Source organism: Thamnophis elegans, chromosome 2 (assembly GCF_009769535.1).
Source record: "Thamnophis elegans isolate rThaEle1 chromosome 2, rThaEle1.pri, whole genome shotgun sequence".
Lineage (NCBI taxonomy): Eukaryota > Metazoa > Chordata > Lepidosauria > Squamata > Colubridae > Thamnophis > Thamnophis elegans.
In genome coordinates this window covers 85,541,413-85,567,059 of record NC_045542.1, presented here as the reverse complement: position 1 = coordinate 85,567,059, position 25,647 = coordinate 85,541,413, and the positions used below count along the sequence as shown (strand labels likewise).

Below are 25,647 nucleotides of genomic sequence, written 5' to 3'. Positions count from 1 at the left end.
ATTCAGTTGCCTGGTTAAAATTAAATTTCACCCAACCATCCAAGCTATGACATGTGTGTTTAAAGAAAACATCCAGCTGTCTCATCTTTCATTAGAACACAACAAATGATATGGAACATCAGTTCTCACCTAAGAGTGTCCAATCCACACATCCTAAATTCATACCCTTACATCAAAGGACTTAGGACTCACATTATTATAAGCCTTAAAAGCTACTCCTACAGAGCAAGTAACTCTTTTAAAGTTGCTTTCCAGCATGTTCAAAATAGACCAGTGCTAGGGAAACAATCTATAGCTGGTTAGGAAATTTATAGCAAATAGTCAAGCACCTCCTAGAAGTTAATAGAGCTAGAACAATTAGCCTCCTAATTGTCTTGAAAGCCAAGAAAAAGAAAAGGCAAGAAAAGGTTTTGTAAGAAGAGCTAGTAGTTCTAATGAGGTGGAATGCCTTTCATCTCCTTCCAACTTCCTTAAACTCTTAGTAAGTTTTCATTTGGTTGATTTCAGCAATTAAGAGTTACAGATCATGTTTCATATTAAGACAATGCATACTTTGAAAATGACTCAGAAGAACAAGCGGACAAGCACAGCATCTTTCTGCTATTCTTTAAGATTCTTTCCCCCCCCAGATTTCAATATAAAGCTAAAATAAGATGCCCCTGCTTTAAAAGTTGCATTAGCAATAGCAATAGCAGTTAGACTTATATACCACTTCATAGGGCTTTCAGCCCTCTCTAAGCGATTTACAGAGTCAGCATATTGCCCCCAACAACAATCCGGGTTCTCATTTTACCCACCTCGGAAGGCTGGAAGGCTGAGTCAACCCTGAGCCGGTGAGATTTGAACAGCCGAACTGCAGAACTGCAGTCAGCTAAAGTAGCCTGTTAACCACTGCGCCACCTCGGCTCTGTTAAAGAGGCACAGTTGTAACAATCTGATTTATTAAAGCAGCAGCATATTTTCAGATTTGCACAGAAGCTTGAAGAAAGGAACAAGCTGTTTAATGAACAGAAGAGAAGCACTGTAATCAAGCAAATTCTAAAACTGTTCTTCCACATGATTTTTGTAGATGAACAATCCCGTTCTATCAACCACTATGACTTTCACTAACAATGCCTTCCAAGACAAAGTAAAAGAAAATTTCAAATGTTCCTCCTTATAGAGTCCTTGTTCCTAAATATTAAATGTTTCCAAAAAAATCATCCATGATAGACACGGCTCCAAAGATTTAATCTTTGGAGTAATGAATTTCTAATCAAATATACAAATATATAGGTAGAACTTTACCTATTGTTTTACTTATTCATTTTAGATACAGAATCCATTGAGAAACATGTTTTGCACTAAACTGCCCTGGCAAACCACTTAGAAGTCCTGCAGCACAGCTGTGCTACTGGATTCCTCTTTTTGAGTAACCTCAAGTATTATACTGCATGGTTTCTTCGCTTTTAATTACCAAAATATTTACTTAATGATTTTGGAAAGCCCTCAGTGAAACACAGGTGTTAAACACTGAAATCAATACAGTGCCACAGAGACAAAACCAAGCCAAACTCAGCCATAAACATGTATTTCACTCAGGAAGGAGAAAAGGGTACCAACTTCACTTACCTTACCACTGGATCTGGGATTGTTTCTGTATTTGCTGGCACCTGAACACCTTTTTCCCACTCTTGCCTCCAGGGATCAGCAAGGATATAATACTCATCCGGGCTCAGCTGGAAAGAATCTGGGATCTTCATTGCTGTTATCAAGTCGGTGCGAAAAACCTGAAGATGACAGATGAAAAGGACAGTAATGAAATCACTGGCAATGAAGATTTTGAAAACAGAGACTTTGCCAAGCTTGGAACAGATGAGGGAGTGGATTGGACAAGCTGAAACAGATATGGCCAATAAAATGGCTCCTTACATACTTGCTAATCTGGCATGTCTAAATTCATCCAATCGGAAAAAAAATCAAGAAAACCTGGGATCAAATAGGCAGCTCTGAAGAATAGGGGAGAACAGCATCATATCATAAAAGGGACTGATGATAAAACTGGGCAATACTGCACTGAATAAAGCTGAAAAGGATTTGATATTCACAATAGTGGGGGAAAAAGTTACTCAAATTTATTTCTGAGCAAGTGAAACACTGAACAAGGAAGCTAAGTTCCATTGGAGGTAGAACTAATACTGAGAACATTTAACATTGGAGAAAAAGGACAAATACATTTTTGTTCAGGCAATGAATGTATGCACCATCACTGCCATGATAATAAATGAAATTAGCAACTATTATTCTGGTTTGCTACTCTTCCTTTGGACATGTACTTTACTTGTATTTCCCATGTGCACAGTATGAATTCTCAAGTATGTGTCATTTTACTATTCATATAAATCAAGAAAACACAAACTTTCTCGAGGAAGGAGGAGCCGAAGTCGCGACGACACAACATGTGATCTCAATGCTCTGAGATCGCAGTCGATACTTTTGCTCCTGGGTGGTCCAAATGGACCTAAACCGTCCCGCAGAGACAGTGAACAGGAAGAATACATCTTGCTGATCACAGGGACATCGCAAAGTCTCTGATTGATCCAAGAGAAGCTCTTCAAGCTGGTGACAAAAAATCCAGCCAAATGGCTGATGAAGTCGGGGTGGCTCCAAAACGGAAGGATATGGAAAGAGAAAGTGTTTTCAGCTGCTAAGGAATTTTTACTGTTTTAAAAGTGACTGCCTATAAAAAAACCCTTAAAATTAATTTAAATTGGAGAACAGAAGAAATAATCGGCAGAATTAAATTTGGACTGGTTTTGAACAGTGGGTCATCCTACCTTTTAAATGCTATCTTTATGGATGGAATTTATGCAAGCCTTTTAATACGAACGGATTAAGTTTCCTTCTTCTATTTTTTTTTTTCTTTGACTATTCTCTGTAATCTATGGACTAAAATTCTCCTCTTTCATTACTGTGGGTGTTTTTCTAACTCTTTTACAAATCAGACCTTTTTAAACTTGAAATACAAAAAGATACAAAAAGAAACAAAGAAATGGTAACATTGTAACACTGCTACTTGGAGGCTAGAAGTTTGTGTATTGGAAATGAAATACTTTTTTCACTGATTATCCTGCCTTGGCACTTCAAGAACTCACAGCTTGTTTATAGAGAGTGATAAAAAGAAGAAAAGCACATAGATGTTCCCACAGAAGTAGATTTTTAACCAGAGAAAGCTGAAATGTTATTGTGATGCTTAATTCTGTTAAAATCTTCTAAGCTAGAGCAGAAGTGTTTGTCAGCTGGAAATCATGGTGCAATTTCAACATCAGAAAGAAGTTTTAAGTCTGCAAAAGATATTCTCAGAAATACAGAAATTATCAAATACAAGTGTGAGGATAGAGAAGAAGTTGGATTACTTAGTGCATCTAACAGCAAAATATGACGGAGAAGTTGAAGATGTTCATCAAATGGAAAAAATGGCGGTTAAAATCCAAAAAATCTAAGAGGAAAATGAATATAAAGAAATTAAAATTGCTGATATTTATGGTGATTGGTTTGCTTCTGAAAATGGAAAGAGTGGAATATTGACAGAGGAATTAAATGGAGGAGAAACCTATCCCAGATGGGAAGATACAGAAGAGGAAAAAATAAAAGAATTTATGGATTTAAAGGGAGAAATCTTATTAGCAATAGTTTTGATAACACCACCGACAATCAAAGATAAGCTGATTAAGGAAACAGAAGAAGGCATAGAAATTACATGAGAGATTTTATAAGCAAAGAGTTGCTAAGAGGAGTCCATACAAAGTTGATTAAGGAGATGATTAGAGGACTGATGCCACAAATGGCAGAAGATATGACACTGTTTTGTTACTGGAAAGATACAGGTTGATATATGGAAGAGTATAATTTAAAACTAGCTAAACTTAGCAAAATTTAATGATAATATAGTTAAATAAATAATTGATAATGATAATGTATACAATGTGTAGTGTTATGATAAGTAATAACTGGATATGAATATTGAATGGTACCCATGAAAGGAAGATTAGAAACCTTTTTGGATTATATATAAAGGTTAATAATAATACTAATAATAATAAAAAGAATTAAGATAGATTCAGCTAAGTCTTGATTACTAGGGGGAAAATGATATGATGCAGGATATAGTCAAATAAAGGAGTGATAATGATAATAACGTATATATATGTATGGGTACAACATAAGGAAATGGGATGTAAATTGTAAACAGTGATTTGGAAAGAAGGATAGAAATATTAAATATTATGGATGTTTAGCTAGAATAGGACATGATTTAGCGTCATTGGAGGATTTTAGAAATAGTAAATGAAATGCCAGTATGTGATTATGTATTAAATCTTGGTATATTTTATGATGGGACGTTTAAACAACTATAGTCAAATGAAAATGGAAGTATGATGATGGTAACATGTATAAATATCTGAGTTAAAATACTTGAGTTAATATGAATTATGCTTGATGACTGTGGAAGAGATGCACGAAAGTCTTTTGTAACCAACTGATTTACTTTCTACAGTATGTAAAAAAAGGAAGTTTTTATGTGTTGTGTTTGTTTTGAAAATTAAAAAAAACTTTAAAAAAAAGAAAACACAAACTTTCTCCTCTTAATTTTTAGAAACTATTCTTTTCAAAGTACAACAGTATTGTTAACTAAAGTACCATTATACTGAAGAGAAAGATCACAAATTATGTCAATATTAGCAAGTAGTCTCCAATTTGTACTTTATAATTAGGGATACTCTATACTTTGAAACCAGTGTATCCTTGGATTTGCTCTCATTTCTCCCAGAAATTATTTTGGAACGACAATTTATAGTGCTGCTTGTAACTTCTGAATTGAATTGGGGAGGGGGAGGATATGTATGCACAGGCTAAGCTAGGGAAAGACTGTTGGCTTACCTGAACGGTCATTCTATGTGCGCTGCAGGATAATCCAAGCATGAATTAACTTTTGTCTGCTTGTCCAGAGACTGAGTTAGAACAAAACCTGACCACGCCTTCTCTACTCGACAGAGCTCAGTTTTTTCAATGAAGGCACGGCCGGTCCAAGAGATGGAGTCTAAGAAGGTAAGTCCTTATGGTGCTCTGACCATAAGTCCTGATACAACCCTAGAACAAATCGGTCACCAGGGCGGGGTTGGATTCTCCTGCAGTGCATGTAGAATGACTGTTCAGGTAAGCCAATGGTCTTTCTCCTCTGCGCTGCTTGGAGAATCATGGTATATGCCCAAGCATAGTGTCCCAAGGGTGCGAAGTAGACCGGTCCAGAATCCTGGAATCTGAATGAACCCTCTGCAACACCTGTCACCCGAAGGACACCTCGGGCAGGGCAAACATGTCCAGTTTAATGCCTGTCAAAGGGCAATGGAGATGACCACGTTGCTGCCCTGCATTATTTCTTCAACTGAAGCCTGTGTTGCCCAAGTGACAGTAGTGGCAGCACTCCTGGTGGTGTGGGCTGTGATATGTTGAGGCAATGCCTGGCCTGAATCTCATAGGCTTTGACTATACAAGCCTTTAACCACCAACCTATGGTGGCAGGAGTCACATTCTGTCCCATAGATGCTGGTTGAAAGGACACGAATAGGGATTCAGTCATGAAGGAAGCCGTTCGTTTGACATACCTACGGAGAGCCCTCTTTACATTGAGATGGTGCCACTTCCTCTCAAGAGGATGTGTAGGTCGTGGATAGAAGTCCGGGAGGATAATCTCCTGGGCCCTATGAAACCATGAATTAACTTTAGTCAGAAAGGAAGGGTCTAAGCATAGGACAACTCTGTCAGGATAGAAAATGCAGAGGTCTCTGCAGACCGAGAAGACCGCTAGTTCCAAGATCCTCCTGGCCGAAGTAATGGCCATGAGGAAAACAACCTTAAGAGTCAGTAATTGAAGGTTTGTGCATAAAGGTTCAAATGGGGTGGAGGTAAGAGCCTGGAGCACGATAGACAAGTCTCAAGTGGGGTAGCAATGCACCATGAGTGGACTGAGGTTTGAAGCCCCTTTCGGGAAACTATGCACCCTCAGGTGATGAGCAAGGGTATAGCCATCTCCGTCTGGAAGAATTGTTGATAAAGCTGCCAGCTGTCGACAGAAAGTGTTGGGGGAAAGATCAGTCTAATCCATCCTGCAAAAACTCCAAAACCTGTGGAATAGAAGCAGTCATGGGAACAATTTCATTTTTTTTTTTCATTTATTGAACATTTATAGGCCGCCCTTTTCCCTGAGGGGACTCAGGGCGGCTTACAATCACAAAGGAAAGGGGGTGAAGGACAGTGCAAAAAGAAATGTGAACAAAAATAAATTAAACAATAAAACTCAACATTCACTCAACATTCGGGAGGGGCGAAAATAGGCTTAGCCCCAGACCTGACGGGCTAGCCAGTTCTTGAGGGCTGTGCGGAAGGCCTGGACAGTGGTGAGGGTACGAATCTCCACGGGGAGATTGTTCCATAGTGTCGGAGCGGCAACAGAGAAGGCTTTCCTCCGGGTAGTCGCCAGTCGGCACTGACTGGCGGATGGAATACGGAGGAGGCCAACTCTATGCGATCTGATGGGACGCAGGGAGGTAATTGGCAGAAGGCGGTCTCTCAAATAGCCAGATCCACTACCATGGAGCGCTTTATAGGTGGTGAGTAGGACCTTGAAGTGCACCCGGAGATCGACAGGTAGCCAGTGCAGCTCACGGAGGATTGGTGTTATGTGGGCGAACCGTGGTGTGCCCACGATCACTCGCGCGGCCGCATTCTGGACTAGCTGAAGTCTCCGGATGCTCTTCAAGGGCAGCCCCATGTAGAGCACATTACAGTATTCCAGCCTGGAGATCACAAGGGCTCGAGTGACTGTTGTGAGGGCCTCCCGATTCAGGTAGGGCCGCAACTGGCGCACCAGGCGAACCTGGGCAAATGCCCCCCTGGTCACAGCTGAGATATGGTGGTCAAAAGTCAGCTGTGGGTCCAGGAGGACTCCCAAGTTGTGGGCCCTTTCTGAGGGGTGTAAGTTTTGTCCCCCCAGCCTGAGTGATGGTATGTTGGTCATATTTTTGGGAGGAAAACACAACAGCCACTCGGTCTTGTCTGGGTTGAGTATCAGCTTGTTTGCTCTCATCCAGTCTTTAACGGCCTCTAGACCCCGGTTCATCACGTCCACCGCTTCATTGAGTTGGCACGGGGCGGACAGATACAACTGTGTATCGTCCGCATATTGGTGGTATTTTATCCCGTGCCTCCGGATGATCTCGCCCAGCGGTTTCATGTAAATGTTAAATAGTAGGGGGGATAGGACCGACCCCTGCGGCACCCCATACGTTAGGGGCCTCAGGGACGATCTCTGCCCCCCCACCAACACCGACTGCGACCTGTCCGAGAGATAGGAGGAGAACCACTGCAAAACAGTGCCGCCCACCCCTATCTCCCGCAGTCGTCGCAGAAGGATACCATGGTCGATGGTATCGAAATACGTCCTATGCAGCACGATCTGCAGAAGGCAATCCAAGTGGCATTGTATATATGTGTTGTGGAAGGTCATCTGGCTGCCTGAATCGTTTGGATGACTCTCCTGGAGAAGTGGTCCCGTGTTAAGATATCCTCCACTGGGGCTCCGGATGGAGTAGGGCCCCCTGGCTGAGGGATATCTTGTCGTCTGGAATCATCCAGGGTCTGGCAATCGAGAGGTTGACCAGGTCGGTGTACCAGGGGTATCAGGACCAGTGGGGAGCAATAAGCAGTATTTCCGCTCTCTCCACAAGCACCTTCCAAATGACTCTTGGGATGAGAGGAAGGGGTAGAAAAACGTACAGAGGAAGGGGTGGAAACTCACCCTGGGGCCAAGGGCTGCGGAGAGCATTGACCCCCTTCCGCCCCCTGAAACAAGGAACCTGGTGAAGCACCTTGGGAGATGAGTGTTGATCGGATGAGTGAACAGGTCCATGATCGGTTGTCCGAATCTGAGGGTCACTCCTGGAACAGATCTGAATGAAGATGCCATTCTGCATGGTTCACCATGGCCCTGCTCAACCAATTCGCTTGCACATTTATGGTCCCAGAAATGTGCTCCGCTCTGAGTAATAGGATGTGTGACTCCTCCCAGAAACTTAGTCTCTTCATCTCTAGCATGAGTGACCTGGAGTGGGACCCTGATGATTGATATGGGCCTTTGTGGCAACACTGTCGGTGAGGATCAGGACATATTGGCCTGCGACTACCTCCCAGAAGCGTCGAAGGGCTACATGGGCAGCCCGGAGCTTCAACCAGTTGATATTGTTCACTAGCTCCTATGGACTCTAGCGCCCCTGAACCACATGAGTCTGGTATGGGCACCCCACCCGAATAGGCTGGCATCAGATGTTACGATGATGCGGTCAGGCTCCCTGAATAGGCACCCTTTCTGCAGAGCAGAACACCTCCACCACTTAGAGATCCGAGCACCCTTGAGGGGCACCTGAACCCTCATGTTGGAGCTGCTGCTGCCCGTCTGTTGATATGGGAGCAGGAAACATTGCAGGTGCCACACGTGTAGTCGTGCCCAGGGAACAATATCTATGCAGGATATCATTTTCCCTAGGAGCTTGGAGAGGACCGCCAAAGGTACTGACCTCTGTATGTGAAGCTGATTCACCAGAGAACATATGCTGGCACACCGCTCCTGGGATAGGTAGACCTCGCATTGTTCCTTGTCTATCTCCGGTCCCAAATGAAGTAGACTGGAGGAGGGCAGAAGGTGACTATTTTCCATATTCACCAAAAACCTGCGTCTTTGCAATGTCAAGATCATGGTGCACAGATCTAGCAATGCCTGCTGCAGGGATGACAATTGTATCAAAATTCATCAAAGTAACATTGGAGTTTTACAGGCAGCGACCTGAGATGGGCCACCATGGTTGCCAGCAGCTTCGTGAAGGTCCTGGGGGCCGATGACAGGCTGAACAGTAGGGCCCTGTATATAGCAGTAGGCTTATATACTGCTTCATAGGCCTTTCAGGCCTCTCTAAGCGGTTTACAGAGAGTCAGCATATTGCCCCCAACAATCTGGGTCCTCATTTTACCCACCTCGGAAGGATGGAAGGCTGAGTCAACCCTGAGCCGGTGAGATTTGAACCACTGAACTGCTGATCTAGCAGTAGCCTGCAGTGCTGCATTTAACCACTGCGCCACCTTGGCTCACCTGTATTGATAGTGGGACCCTGCAAAGTGAAATCTCAAGAACCTTTTGTAAGACAGTAGGCTTCCTTGATGTCCACAGACGTCAGTAGATCTCCCTGACAAATGCAGTCCAGGATGGATTGTAGGGACTGCATCTTGAAGCGTTTGAATGCCGAGTGAATGTTGAGCCTCTTTAGATCTAGGATGGCTCTCCAACTCCCACCCCCACCCCTCCAAGCTCTTGGGAACCAGAAAGAGGATGAAATAAAATATCTGGCCTTCCTGTCCTGATGGAACTGACTCAATGGCGAGAATGTCCAACAGATGCTGGATCTCGGTGTCCATGAGGCCATTCTTGACCTAGCACCATGCAACGGGGCATCTGATAAACCATTTCAAGAGAGTTAGTGAGAAACTCCAGAGGCAGGCCTAGCCTTACCGTCTGTAATACCCATGCATCCATAGATTTATGGTAACTTCTTTTCCCTTCCTAGCTGCCAAAAACAAACAAAGGGGCCATTTTTACAGGGAGGCAGGCAAGCAGGCTGCTACCCTTGTGATAAATACAAAATAAACACTTCAGAAAACAACTTCATTTTATACATAAAGCATTAAAGCATAAAAGTGAAATCAACAAGTTCAAAACTGCCTCTACAGGAAAATGCATTACACATTGCATCAAGCACACTTATACCAAAGTGCATTCACAGATCTAAGAGTGGCATAGCAATCAATACTGTTTTTACAGACTTTTGTGAAAACTCCAACAGTGTCCAGAAACAAAAGTGCGCAACAGAATATACAATGCAAAGATGAATGAACAACCAAGTCAAAAATTTAGAAGAGACTTTTAAATGTAAAAAAGCCATCCGCACAAAACCCTTGGGAACTAGGCATAACTAAATTATGCTGAAGAGGCTTGCTCTATTTGGATGTATGTGTTCCCTCTATACACTTTATCCTGTTGGCTGAGAAGCCTTCAGAATGTTTCTGAAAATTAAGTCATTATTTGACAGCATGCAGCAACTCAGGGTTGTCTGCCACTATGCCTCCATTAAAAATGAGTTAGACAGTGGATGTTGCAATAAGAAACAGCAGCCCTTCCTTTATCCTGCAGTATAATGAATCTCAAGATAATGAAACGTCAATGGCATCAAAACTGGTTTTGTCCAGAAACCTCTTGCTGGCTCAAGAAAGACTAGAAGCAAATGGAATAGGAGTAAAATAAACTTGGACTACTTTAATTATATTCTACTTTCAGAGAGGACTATTGATCCTTAAGACCAAAAAAATATACTAATTCTACCAATTTAGTTGTGGTGGGAAAGCTGGGGGCTTGGTTCTCAACCTGAGCATTAGGTGACCATGTCAGAGAAGATCTCAAATTAGCCTGAGGCACCAGAGATATGGCTGATAGGTTAAGAGAGATCAACAAGTTCTCTTAGGACAGTGGTTCCTCTGCTGGCTGGAGAATTCTGGGAGTTGAAGTCCACAAGTCTTAAAGTTGCCAAGTTTGGGAACCACTGTCTTAGGAGATGAACAGGGAAAGTCCTACATCTTATCAATAGTGAGCAAAATCTGTGATCAAGGATTTTCCACAAATGTAGATCTAACTGATTCAGAATTGGTTCACATATCATAAAAATTCCACCCAGGCTAAAGCAATTGAAGACAGGTGGGTCCTTCAAAAACAGGGCAAAATGCCATGAAAGATGTTGTAGATGACAACCAGCTCCTTGGAATTGCATCCAGAAGCTGGCAGGTAACTAATGCAGCTTATAAAGTCGCAATAACACAGTGACATAATGAGAAGCACTCATCTTGCTTTGCTGTACTTTGAACCAGCTGTAGCTTCTGGTCAGTCCCGCATAGAACACATTGCAAAAGTCTAGTCATGAAGTGACTGGATTATGAGTGACTGTCTGAGTTACCAACTTTATCAGTGAGGAAATCCCTCCTTCTCACTAATTCAAAAAAGACTGTGAGAGAATCAGAAAAACTCCACCCTAATGCACATACTCTGGTTATATTGCTTCTGGATTGAAAGTAGTTTTAATAGAAGAGAAAATAATTTTAATAGAAGGGAATATATGGAAATAGTAGACTTGTTGAAATATCTATATCCATATTATTTGTCTTCAGCTTTTGCTATCAACCTTCTGACAATTGTTCAGTATCAAATAAATGATTTAAAGGCAATTTTATTATTTTAATGCAAGGCAAATTACCTTAGTATAGACTTTGGGGAAAAAAAACCTTTGTAGGCATAGGGATGATTTACCTTAACAGAAACCTAATATTGAAGTTAATTCATTTAATTCTTCAAGCTTCAGCTGATAACCCAATTAAAGCTGAACTACACAAACATAAGTAACCTTTTTCTATAATGTCAATTCCTCTCTTTGTACATCAGCAGCTCTTTCTATCCACTACATTTGTTCAGAGAATACTTCCTACCATAACTAAGCAGAGAAAAACTGAACTATCCGGACATTGTCAGGATACATCTTCCAATAAAAACATAATTAAGAGTCTAGTTTTCATAAGGCCTGAGCTTGGGAAAGGTCAGCTTCCTTGAAGTCTCTATCTGCCAATAGAACATAATAGTTAAAAATGCCGCAGTAGCATTTCATTACCTAGCTGGTGTGGAAGAAAATAAATAAAATGAGATTAAGATAAATGCTAATTAAGCTTGAGACAGTATCTGATGCAAAACATCAGAATCCTTTTTGTATATTTTCTGGTTATCAGAGAAGTCGGCTAATGAAAATGAAAAAGAGAAAGAAGACCTCCACTGCCGTCCAAAGCTAATCTAGTATCTTTTCTAAATATAACAAACATTATTGCTCTTTCCATGTGTTTGCTTTTCTCTGTCACGGTGTCATGCTAGAGGCGGTTTTGAATTATTCAGTATTGCCAAGTAACTATCACCTACAGCGAAAGAGCAAACAAGATAAAGCAAAGCCTTTTACCGTAGCTCTCCAGATGCCTAGTTGACTCAGGGTATCTGAGGTATATCTCGTGTCCATGACAATCTGCTCATTATATTATGGATGTGAGCATTCAATGTCCATTTTAAACCTTGATCTTTTTCTTCTCCATTATTAGCCCATCTTACTAAAGTATAGAGAATTCAGGGAAAATTTCAAGGCTTGTTTAGAGAGAAGGCTGGTATCTCTAAACCAGTGTTTCTCAACCTTGGCAACTTGAAGATGTCCGGACTTCAACTCCCAGAATTCCCCAGCTGGCTGGGGAATTCTGGGAGTTGAAGTCCGGACATCTTCAAGTTGCCAAGGTTGAGAAACACTGCTCTAAACAGAGAATCAGGAGACAGACCTGCTGAGGAAAAAGGAAGTCTGTCTTTGCTATGTCGAACTTCTGGAGGTGATGACAGAGGAACAGCTTAGGAGAGAACATCGAAACGTCTGGAAAACATGCACAGCATCAGAGTTTAACTTTAAAACATTTCTTCACTAACAGTATTTGCTGACCAAGGGACAACTTTTTAAAGTTGCTTGCCTCTTCAGCAATGGGAAGTGATGCAACAGAAGAAGATATTAAAATGTCAGTGTTTTGTCTGGTCAGACACATGTATGTCCAAATCCCATCTAGACTTACGAGAGAGGAAAGAATGAAAACATGAACTTGAAGGTTATTGTCGGCTAAAAGGAAGAAGCAGAAATTATGAGACTTAAAAAGATCTAAAGAAAAGTACAGAGGAACAAATACCAACTGACACACAAATTCCAAGGTGAACGAAGGGCATTTTAAGAGAAAAGATTAGGAGAGGGATTTGCAAATCAAAGGGAAAAAGGAGCCCTAGGGATTATTTTATATAGTACCACTAACTCCACCAGAGGTTCAATGGGATAGCCACTTGATAATCAAACTTGGTGCTATTATGGGATTCAAACAGAAACCAAAGTGAGATCATGTTTGAATTACAAGAAGTCTATAGACTAGCAGACTATATAAACACACAATATATTATGGTTAGGTTGATATTGCTTTCTGGCTCCATACTTACAACATCACAGATAGGAATCTCCTGTGGTGTGAACCACTGAAGCAGTTTAGTAGATTTACAAGGAGATTTAAAAACTAATTGAACTAACCAGCCTGTATTTATTCCTGTATTGCTCTGTCCAACAGTGAACCACTACAAAGAAGATCCCCCCCATCATTAACAATGCCTCTGTAATCTTAGACTGGTGCAGTAAAATGCTTGCCTTCTTTACCTTCTTCACCATCTGCAGATCATCCTGACCACAGAGCATGAATGAAGAGTAACTCAGTTTAATTGACAGTCAGCTACAGAATAGTTTGTTGCTTTCACTTCATCTACCTCCCACCCCTGTATCCCGTCCTCTTCTGTGACAAAGACATATAGGCAATGAGATCAAACATGTTTTTAAAAAATGAATCACCCCCCTAGGATTTTTTTTTACTGCAGCTGCAGATCAACGCATCTTTCTCACACATTCCTTGGTAAGAATAGAATCTTTTTCTTTTGCAAAGGAGCACTGCTTGTCATCATAAAAACAAAATATGTTTGCATGCTTTACTCCCAGCTACTTTCTAGAGATATTTATATAGTTCATTTTAAGTCACCAGGACAGCTTGATGGGGGTCATGGCTTCTCTTTAGATCAGGGGTGTCACATTGGCTGCCCGCAGGCCAGATGTGTCACACGCAGGCTACGCCCACCCCAGCTCTGCAACGGGAAAAGACATCGCAAAATGTCATGTGATAGCAACATGACACCACGAGTTTGATACCCGTCCTTTAGATGAACATGCATCCACCTGCCACAGCTACCAGTGGCATCTTCTTTACTGAAAAGCTTTCACTTTGAGAGATTCTGATTACCAAATGAGCCAAGACAACTCTGCAGGTTGTTTACAAATAGAAAATCTTATATCCACAACATTCAAAAGACTCAAAAGAGCTATGGAATGAAAGGTCAATCTTTAGTACAATTTCTCATCAAGATATCTACATCGATTCCAAGTGTATATCTATGGATATTCTCCATCATCCAAGTCATGGTTGTCCCAATGATTGAAAGAGGAGTCAAAGAGGCCATCTATGTTAAGACTGAACAGCCCACTCTTCCCAGAGGGGGAAGCATATGACACCACCTAGCTCCTGTTTACAAACCAGTCCTTTCAGCAGTTCCAAGAAGGTTCCACACCCATTTACACTATTCAGGTGATCTTAAGGTCACAGATAAAGCTCCAAGTGGTCTCCACTACTCTCAGAAAGAGTGCTAATGACCAGATGACCTCAAGGAATATAAATCCTTCCATTCTCCATCATTCAGTTAGAACTGAAAAAGCTTCTTAGGTGAGAAGCGAAATGTCTTCAAGGAAAAAGAAAGGAAGTCCAGTTGCCTTTAAAAAAACACACACACACATTTGGATTTCAGGTGTATATTCTTTGCATTACATCTTTCCTCACCTTTCAGTCTTACCCACTATTGCTAAGATGCTTTTTTTAACATTTCTGTTCAGAACCAGAGTTAAAAGATTAGTTCTAATTTTGGCCAACTAGCAATGCTTACATCAATTTTCCCCAAAGATGAAAAGTGCTGCAGCCTGGATGTACAATATTATTGCCTTGCTTGTTTAGTTCTCGTTGAAAAGAAAATCCTCCAGATTCAAAGACAAGTAGTATCTGCCAAATACCCTCCATTAAGATGATGCCTTTTCTAATGTCAAACTGGAAATTATGAACTATCAAGAAAGGAGTACTTTAAAAGATTAATCAATAGAATTTTACAAAAGAAACAAGAACACAGTTTATCTGGAAAGCTGCCCACAGCTCATATGCTCAAACTGCAATCTGAGCATTTTCCCCCTTTGGTTTTGAATTATTTGGGATTAGAATTTGGGAAACAACTCAATTATTCTATTCAAGCTCTTCTGAATTATTTATAGAAGCTAAATAAAGAATAAATTGGGCATGATGAACTGAAGACCTGATGGTGGAGGGAAAGTTGCATACTGGAAAACAAGCAATTTTCTCTCAATAGGAGTGTTTATTATTTTCTTCCTTCTGCAGAAATTGACAAATTATCTTTAAAGGTCTGCTGCTTAGCAACACCAGTTCCACTGATCTGCTTGAAAGATGTTAATTGCTTCTCCAAACAATGAGAACTGTTTAAAGGGAAACACCTCTCATTTAATGGCAAGCAAAATTGGTCACAGGGAAAAAAAAGGCTGATAAACCACTGCATATGCTCACCAAGTAATAATCTATCTAAAATGCTCAGGTTTCATTAAAGTGCAAGAAAGCATAATTATCTACATTTATAGAACACAGAAAATGTCGTGGTATGGAACCTGATTTGGTTTGCTTAGATTTTTCTCAACCATTAGGTAAGAGACAAACTACTTGAACCATACCAGTGAGAGGGCATTCTAATAAAGATTTGGAAACAGAGTTTATTCTGCCATCCAACATGATGAAGCAATCTTAAGAAGAAACATAAGGGGAAGGAGAGGTAGAAAGTAGCAAGTTTCTCTGAAAGGAAGATTACAAAGGTGGAAGGAGGGTTTTGCCTCTAGCAGCAAATAGACTTTTGTCACAAAATATTACTTCATCATGTTTAACCTTCCACAGCTATATTTAAGGGTAAGTATGCAAGTGGTAAATCACTTCTAAGTGAGCACCAATATGTGAAATTCTACCAGATACTGAGCCAAAATAAGGTAGAAAGGTGGGGTGGGGGAGATCCTTGATATTAGCAGAAGTGTAATCTCTTGGTAGCAATGAACAAATTAACCCTAAAACAAGTCATAAGAAAAATTAAGCACACTCATTGGTGACAGAATATGGGGTAGCTGCTGGGAAAAAATGGGATAGAACAGAGAAATGTCAAGATGGACAATGCCAAATCCCACTTGTTTCTACTGATTTACAAGAGACCGTAGACGTAACATTTGTTATTTAGATCCAGTGAGAACAAAAAAATGTTATTACAGAAACAGCGTGGGGATGTTGAGATCCCAGCATGCTTGCGCTACAGATGATGACTGCAACAGGATGTCATCCAGGTAGCAGATGAGTCTCACTGGACAAGATCAGAGATGTGCTGCGACTGTGGCCAGACGTTTGGTAAATGTCCTGGGGGTCGATGAGAGGCTGAAGGGAAGAGCTTTGTACTGATAGTGCTGGTTTGCACACTGGAACCTCAGAAACTTGTGATGTGCTGGATGAATGGGGACGTGCAGGTCCGCCTCCTTCAGTTCAATCGACGTCAGGAAGTTGCCCTGCCTGATGCAACCCAATATGGTCTGAAGAGATTGCATTTTGAAGCACTTGTACACTAGATGGATGTTGAGTTTTTTGAGGTCCAATATAGCTCTCACCCCTCCCGAAGACTTTGGAACCAGGAAGTGGATGGAGTAAAATCCTCTCTGCTCCTGGCCCGCGGGAACCTGCTCGATGGCCGCTATGTCCAATAAATGCCTGGTCTCTGCCTGCATCAGTTGACATTTGTAAGCTGATTTCGGAAGTGGACAGCGGACAGTCCATGGGGGGATAGAGAGGAAGTCTAGGGTGAAGCTGTGACAGACTGTGTTCAAGGCCCAGGCATCCGCCGTTGTCTCCTCCCACTGGTTGGCATATGGGAGGGGACCAGTGATGGTCACTTATTTCTACGAAAGGGATGGTTGGGGAAAAAAACTCTCGAAAGGACCTGCAGCCACCCTGTTGTCTGATTTTGTCTCCGAATGATGCCCTATCACGGGAGCGATCCTGCGCTTGGGAATAGGAACGGTTAAATCCTCTAGAGGCAGCTGGAGGCTCTGCATTCCAAAAGGGCTGCCTACATAAAAAGGATGGGCCCTTGCGGTCTGCCTTTCTGGTAATAGCTGGCAAGACCTTGCGTTTATCCTTGGATTCTATTAAGACCGAATACAAGGCCTCTCCAAAGAGCTTTCCCCCTTTGAAGGGAGCGGAAGCGAGCTTACACTTTGCCTTCATGTTCACTACCAGTGTGAAAGCCACAGCAGGCGGCACAATGTCACGTTGGAAGCAAGAGGTCTTGAGGAAAATTTGGTGGCATTAAGGGAAGCATCAGCCGATATTTGACTGCTGCAATGATTTTGTTGACATCCTGGAGCAATCTAGTGTCGTCAGCTGGCAATTTGGATTGGAGCTTATGGAGTCAGAAGAGGGATGCCCTACTGAAAAAGGAAGAGGAGGAAGAGGTCCTCATGGCCCACGCAGTGGCCTGGTGGGTTTTATGGCAGGGATTCTCCACCTTTTTATCCTCTGCTTTAAGTCCTTCCAGCAGATCAGCTGGAAGTACAGAAGCTAGGGCAACTATGGGATCATCTACCAGAGGAAGCTTTAAGAGATCCTCAATATTGCTCTCCATAGAGTAGAGCTTCTTATCCACCCCACTTGGATTAGCCACTGACTCGGGCTGAGCCCACTGATGCTGGATGACATCCAGGAAAAGCTGAGAGGCTGGTACCACTTCCTGGGGTGGAGAGTTTTCCTTGAAGAGGCTGGCACCTGGGTCCTAGGATCCAGTGGCCTCTTTATTGCCCTGCTCTGTGGTTTCCTTATTGGTTCGCTCTGGGAGACCCATCTGGATGGAAGAAGTCCTGACCTTGGTGAGAAAGGCCTTGAACATTGAAGGCTTGAATAGCCCAGAAAATGCGGGAGGATTTGGGATTGGATTTTCATCTTTCGACAAATCCGGAGCCTCCTGACCTCCATCGTCATGTCAAAAAGAAAGTACACCCTCTTTTGAGTTCTATTGTATTGTATTGTATTGAATAGATTTATAGGCCGCCCAATCCCGGAGGACTCCGGGCGGCTATGGTTTTATGTGCCAGGGAAATAATATAAAAATCATCTGATCCTCAGTAGTTCTTAAAAGTAGGTAAATACAACCTCAGAATGAACAATAGCACATGACATATTATACCATGCCATCATTTATTTTACAAAAAGAAAGCCAAAATGGAGAAGGCCAAGAGGGCCTTTTTGCAAATCCATCTTGTGCATCAACTGCACCCATTCTCGGATTGGGAGGCTCTGCTCACAGTCATCCATGCTTTGGCCACCTCTCATTTTGGCTACTGCAGTGCACTCTAAATGGGGCTGTAAGCAGTAAGTGGTCCATAATGCAGAGCTATGAATAATTATGAACATGTCTCGGAAAAATATAATGCCACTACTTTATAAGCTCCATAAGCTTTCAAGATCAATTCAAGTGCTAGTGATCATCTAGAAAGCATTTCATATAGTACAGAACCAGGATATTTTTGGACCATCTATAACCCGTTTATCCAATGAGGACCAGCAGGCAAGCATACTTTGGATCTCTTCTAGGAAAAGATGTCACCTCCAGAGATCCAAGAGGCATACTTTCTCTGTTGTAGTACCTGCTCTGTGTATCATGGCTTCCATGGTTTGGATAACCACAACTCTATTGACCTTCCATAAGGTCCTGAAACATAATTTTTCTTCTGGTCATAGGATCAGAATGTAGGATGAGCCTATCTAGAATGAAAAGTCTTCGATGGAATATATATATATAACTTCATCTCAGTCATTCTATTACTCAGAATGATTTTATTCCAGATATTTATTGTTTTATCTTTTTTAATGGGAGATTAAACACTTTTATAAATGGTAAGTTTCCCAGAGTTGCTTTGCAAATTGGATTATCATATAAAGTAAAACAAATAAAAATCCTAACCAATACATGTACTGTATGGCCTTGGCCAGCACTTCCTTCTGCAAAGAAAGTCAAAATAAATATTTGACAGAGGATGAACACTAAGAAATCAACTGTTTATCTCAAATTACCAACCATGAAAATGTTATCATTCTTGATACATCTGTGAAAAACTAACACGAATAATTTGTGATATTCACAGGCTATCATTCTATTATTATTGATTCAGAACCACGTTATAAATTCATACATTTCTTGCCTTTAGCATTAACTGTAGATAAACAGTACCACTTTCCAGCTTTAATATGTAAATCAACATTCATCTTTCACATTGACATTTGTGCTAAGAAACATCAGGGAAGCCCTTTACTTCAAATATAAGTATTGCTCAAAGATCCATTTGATAAAAACTTTTCATTTCCATTCACTTGATATATGATTAAAAGTAAAGTTGGCCAGAAATCAAAATCTCTTGAGGCTCTATTCTCCCAGCAATTAAGAGATTATAAAAATGATTGTATGTTAGAATGTATCAGTTGATATGGAAAAGGAAATCCTGCCTGTTAAATTCAATGAAAGTTAGTTACCGATTTTGATAATAATAGCAGACTGTCTCAAAGGATTACCAAACTGTGCAAAACTGCTGTGGTGCTTGTTTTTAATTTTGTCCTCAGCTACTTTTAAATTTTCCAATGGAAATTTTTTGAATAGCATTGCCAAATCAACTGCATTCTGCTATTTTGGACAATAGCACCCATCATCTCAGTGAGCATGGACTCTGGCAGTGCTTGCTGTGAATAATGGAGCTACTGCAGAAGATTTCTGGAGATGATCATTTTGGGAAAGGTTGACCTTGGAACAAACTGGGCAATAACTCAAACTTAACTCAACTTGCCTCTTTGTAAAAGGCCAGTATTTCTTTTTACACTTGTCAACTAAACTTTCCAAGTTCATGCTTAGCACTGCTTTAACAGTGGATCAGGCACATTTGCATAAACTTGCTTAATACAAAATAGTTTACCGGATGTTGAACATCCCCATGAAAGAACAATCTGACATTGATGTAGACTTGGTGATGTCCACACTGAGCTCATTAATGCATTGGAACAATGGTTTGTACTTGGTTTATGCTTTTGCAAAAAGTAATAAAATATGTCAGTATTTATCATCCAAACACCTATGCTGAAGCAAGTAAATCACGACTTTTATTTCAGAGTAAGTCCAACTGAAAAGATTCAGTTCTGAATGGACAGAGACAGTTACGTACAGTAAATGTCATTTATAGCTACATCTAAGAAAATTCACATGAACTATCTTGCTTCAGAAAAGAGCACAGGTCTTTCAGAGTATTTCTCAGATAAGCATCTAAGTATGGGTATTCCTTGAATTCTAACAGCAATTAGGATTGGAATTGGGATTGCTATTGTTATGGTCATAAAGTGCAAGCCCAGGATGGTCATGACAGGTCATTGAGTGGGAAGCAGATGGAGTTCCCGATAAGGAATGCCAAGTGCCACAGAAGAGACCATGCACAAACTGGGGAGGGGGGTGCTGCAGAGCAATACAAGTGCAGGAAGGGCAGGGAGGAAGAATGCTGCAGTGCATGTGCGGAAAGGAGGGCATGGTGCATGTGCGTGAGCAAAAGGGCAATACACCATATCCATGTTTGCAAGCAAAGGAGGGAAGAAAAGTGTGAAGCATGTGAGTGTAATAAGGCTGAAGGAAAGTCTCTAGCAACTTCCAACTTCTCCATTGACTTTGCTTATTGGAAGTCAGAAAAGAAGGTTGCACTTGCAAACAGTGGTGAAGTGATGGCAAGATATTGCAACCAGTGTAAGTGTGCGCGGGCTGCCAAATGCTCAGATTTTCATGTGACCATGGAGGTATACAAAAACTGGAACTTCAAGGATGTACTGCAAGTGCCTTCATTCAGCACCATTGTAAAGCCAATCAGTCACTGAACCAAAGATGTTAAGTGAGGACTACCTGTATTTCAAAAAAAAAAATAATCCATGAAGGTGCCAGCATTGATGTTACTTAATTGAGTAATGAAATGTTTTAAATAAACAACCAAGCTCAGAAAATCACCAAGACCTCCACAGTTCAATCCTGAAATTCAGATACTCTCTTCTATTACAGGTTTCAAAATTCTCTGCAGCTTTTCCAAAAGTTGCTTTGGAACTTTTGAGAAGATCATTTGGGGAGGAGGAAGGAAATGGGATTTACAGAAAACTCACCACTCCACTCCCCATCCCCTTCCGGGCCACATGCCATTCCTGGAAAGTCCACAGCAGAAAAAGGAAACTGTCTGGATTCCAGCCAGGGACTTTTACATAGTGTTTAATTTTTCATTTCATGATTCCAGACATCTTACTTAAAAACACTGATGCATTTATGTGACAATGTCAACATGGTTTTTGGTTTTTTAATAAGCTAGTCTTGTTTCATCCTTACTATAATGGTTGTAGTTTATCTTCCTGTTAAGCCATTCACCGTACTTACAATTGGAATCATCAATCCTTGTTTAAAGTAGATTATGATTCTAATTTCTTTGAGAAAAGGTAAAGGAACCTTGTAGATTTAGTGTTATATCTTTTTAAATATTTTAAAATTGTTAACTGGCTTATGTGGACACCAAGGGGAAGCAGTCATTTAAAAACAGCTGTTATATTACAGCTTCTTAAGTTTGCTTTAGGATAACCCACAATTGTCACCAATGCCTTCCATAGGAGACACCAGTGGGTTTATGTGAGGAATTAAAACACAAACATATCCTTGTTGTAATATTCACTATAAATCTTCTACTGAATTCTATCGTTCATCTCTCCCTTTTGCTATTTTCATCCTAAACTCTTTCTCATCTATTCCATGTCTCGGAACAATCTACAGTATCCCCTTCAGCTAAGTCTTTCTCATAGTGCACATATACAGTATTTGTGAAGGTGGAGGAATATAAAGGTAAATGCATCATTATATATTCTTCGCCATTGGGCCCTAGCATTTTGCAGCCCTCTGGAAGGTTAAACCAGTTTATGAGTTTATAGTTTCCAGCAACATCAAAGTACTCTTTAGAATAGATTGTGGAAATCAGAGACTGGAATAACTCAACGATTGTAAACAGATAGTATGTAGAGGCAGAAATTGATAGATGGATATGTACTCTCAAGATTAAAAAAATATGATGAGTTTCAGTACATTAGATATATCTCAGACTGTGAGTTTTAGTCCCGCCTTAGTTGTGAACGCAGGTTGGGTGATTTGGGGTCAATCACTCTTTCTCAGTCGAAGTCATATAACAGAGTTGTTGTGGGGAAAAATAGGAGGAAGAAGGAATATTAAGCATGTGTGCCGCCTTGAGTTACAGAGTGGCATGAACATGTTTGGAACAACACTGGGTTTTAGTTGTGCTTTTGGCATATTGCCTGCTCTCACCCAGTGGATGCCCTTCATCCAACTGAGCAGTACTCAGTTGCAAAGGTGACTTTAGCAGTGTTCCAAGAGGGATTCAAACTATTCTCCAGAGCACCTGAGAACAAGAACAAGAAGCAATAGGTGGAAACGAATCAAGGAGAGAAGCAACTTAGAACTGAGGAGAAATTTCCTGACAGTTAGAACAATTAATCAGTGGAACAGCTTGCCTCCAGAAGTTCTGAATGCTCCAACACTGGATGTTTTAAAGAAGAGACTGGATAACCATTTGTCTGAAATGGTATAGGGTATCCTGCGTAAGCAGGGGGTTGGACTAGAAGACCTCCAAGGTTCTTTCCAACTCTGGTATTGTATTGTATTGTATTGTATTAAAGGTGCTTTTTTAAAGAGGCAACTGGACATTCTGGTTTTTCTGAAGAGCTGAGTAAGTTTCTTGGATGAAAAGTGAAATGTCTTCAAAGAAAAATCAGACCATCCAGTTGCCTCTTAAAAAGCACTTTTGGGACAACCATGACCTGGTTGACTAAGAATCTCCAGAGACATTCAACTGAGCAGTAAAAACCTTATTAACAGGGAATGTTGCATATGGCATAGGTGCAGGTAAAAATGATGAGTATAATTTATACTTTTTCTATATTATTAAACAGCAAATGTGAAAACCTTAACAAAGTAAAGCCATGATGGCAGCAAAGGTTAATGATTGTGGATCCATCTGTGATGTCCACAGCATATGAAAATTGAGGTTTGGAATAAAACAGGAGTAATGGGCATGGATTAATAAATTAAACAAAACAAGAAAAAAACATATATGTTTGTGAAACTAAGATGAAGGGGAGGCATGTAATGTATCTATGCAACAATGTTGTGATCTTGTTGAGTGAAGTTGATGAATATGTGCAGAGAAGCTAAGGCTTAGGATTAATTATGGGTCCTGTATTAAAAGTGTTGCAAGATATGTTTTCATTCAACTGTATGAATGGAAAGATGACATAAATTGTGGAAGCTACATGAAAAAAATGAAAAATATTAGGTTAAAGTAAGTAAAAGGGTATTATAGAAGCTTGTGTAATTATGCTAATAAGAAGTTTGAAAATGGATGCTTCATGGAATAATAAAGTGAAAATAGGTGGTAAGAACAATGCAAAGATGGTTAAAAATTACAAAATAATATTTATTATAAAGACAAGGATAGTTATAACGCATATAGTAAAATATAATAAGAAACAATAGTGATTAAAAAGGCAGTGACTTTTGAGAGAAGTAAAAAAACTGTTTTGAAAATGAGCTTAAGTTGTTAAAGGTTAAAACAAAACCTACATTAAAAATAATAATAATAAAAAAATAAAAGTGATCAAATAATTTGGTATGGAACTAAAGTAAAGAGAATCCCACAATAAATCTGTATTGGAATACTGTGTTTTTGGAGTATAAGACGCACCTTTTTTCCTCAAAAAAAGAGACTGAAAATCTGGGTGCGTCTTATACACATCGAATACAACATTTTTTTGCCTCCCGAAGCCCTGCCCCTTCACTAAAATCGCCATGCAAGCCTTATGGAGGCTTTCAGAGAGCTCCTGGTGGCTGGGGAGGGAAGAAATGAGCAGAAAACAGGCCTTCCCCCCCCCAGCCCCCAGCAGTACTCTATAAGCCTCCATAAGGCTATGCATGCAATTTTTTTGACAAAAAATGGGCCCGTTTTGGTGAAAAACGGGCCATTTTTTGCTCATTTTTGCCCCCCCCCCGGAGCATTCTGCAAGCCCCCCCCCCAGGCTATTCATGCCTTTTTTTTTAAAAAAAGGGTCCATTTTTGTGAAAAGTGGGCCATTTTGGAGAGGTTTGCAGAGTGAAAAAAAACTCCCCCCCCCCCTTTTGGAAAGCTCTTTAACTGATGATTAGAATTACATTGATCAAGTGCTGTGCCAGCAGAAACAAAGTTTTAGGTGCTGCAGATTGTCAGCGATTTCCTTCTCCAGCACATGGATAAATACATCTGGAAACATCTACCTACCTACCTACTCTCTCTCCCTACCTACCTACTATATTTATCTCTCTCGCTCTATCCATCTACCTACCTACCTACCTACCTACTCTCTCTCTCTCTCCCTACCTATCTACTGTATTTCTCTCTCTCTTTCTATTTCTCTCTCTGTCCCTCTACCTACCTACCTACTACACACTCTCTCTCCCTACCTATCTACTGTATTTCTCTCTCTCTCTATCCCTCTCTACCTACCTCCCTATCTACCTCCCTACCTACTCTCTCCCTACCTATCTACTGTATTTCTCTATATATACATCTCTTTCTATTTCTCTCTCTCTATCCCTCTACCTACCTACACTCTCTCTCCCTACCTACCTACTTTATTTCTCTATCTATCTCTTTTTCTCTATATATATCCCTTTATCTACCTACCTACCTAACTACTCTCTCTACCTACCTACCTACTGTATTTCTTTCTCTTTCTCTCCCTCTATCACTCTATCTACCTACCTACTTTTTTTTTAATTTGCCTCTTCAAAATCTTGGTGTGTCATACTCCGGTGCATCTTATACTCTGAAAAATATGGTAATTTGTATCTTCTAGAGTAGAACTGAATCAACTGCTAGCCATAAAAAAATGGTGAAAAGGAAGTGATTAATTGCTGTATCTCTTTTCAGCTGGCATTGTTTATTTTGATTTTAGTGTCTTTGTTCATTGATTTATACATTTCCCATAGTCATACTGATTGAGTTAGATAACCTTATAAATGCTTTAAATTAAACAAACAAACAAAACCAGAATATTTTTGTATTGTGGCAAGAAGCAAAAAGGCCCAAGGCCTCTAAAGAATTGATGACACACCAGAGAAGAATTGGAAATCATCACCAATAATAAATTCTTTCTGTCTAACCTAACATTGATACAATAAAATCAGTGTTTACAAATAAGTTAATATGGTTCTCTCCACCCACTCATTAGGTAAGCATCTAGTTTTTCCAGTTCTACAGCAATGCTTATAATTAATCATTTCTCACAGTCTTTCACAATAAGCAACACCTTTGACATAGGTAGTGATTATGTAACCTTTTAGAACTTAGACTTAGAATAACTTTATTGTCACTTTGAATATACACTGATCGGCATACATTAAAATGAAATTTCATTGCATACAGCTCTCAAAGGGTCACTACCTCCCATATACACTACATAAACATAAAATAAATAAATACAAAATTATGCATATACCCACATGTATATGACACAGAGAAACAACACGGTCTAGTTTGGATGTATACGTGTACATGGTGAGAAAATCTTAAGAGATTACCAGATGATGGCATAGGGAACAACGCTGTTATAGAATCTAGTACTCCTACT

At 40.4% G+C, this 25,647-nt stretch overlaps 1 protein-coding gene across 6 annotated transcripts in view; it reads right to left on the bottom strand.

Moving 5' to 3' along the window:
- The window catches only part of JADE2 (jade family PHD finger 2), a 196,641-nt gene that overhangs the window by 128,458 nt on the left and 42,536 nt on the right, over positions 1 to 25,647 (bottom strand). For all 6 annotated transcript variants that reach the window (XM_032211899.1, XM_032211903.1, XM_032211902.1 and 3 more), the window contains one exon: positions 1,612 to 1,769. In XM_032211899.1, coding sequence (XP_032067790.1) covers positions 1,612 to 1,769 — 158 coding nt within the window. The remainder of the gene's footprint in view (positions 1 to 1,611; positions 1,770 to 25,647) is intronic.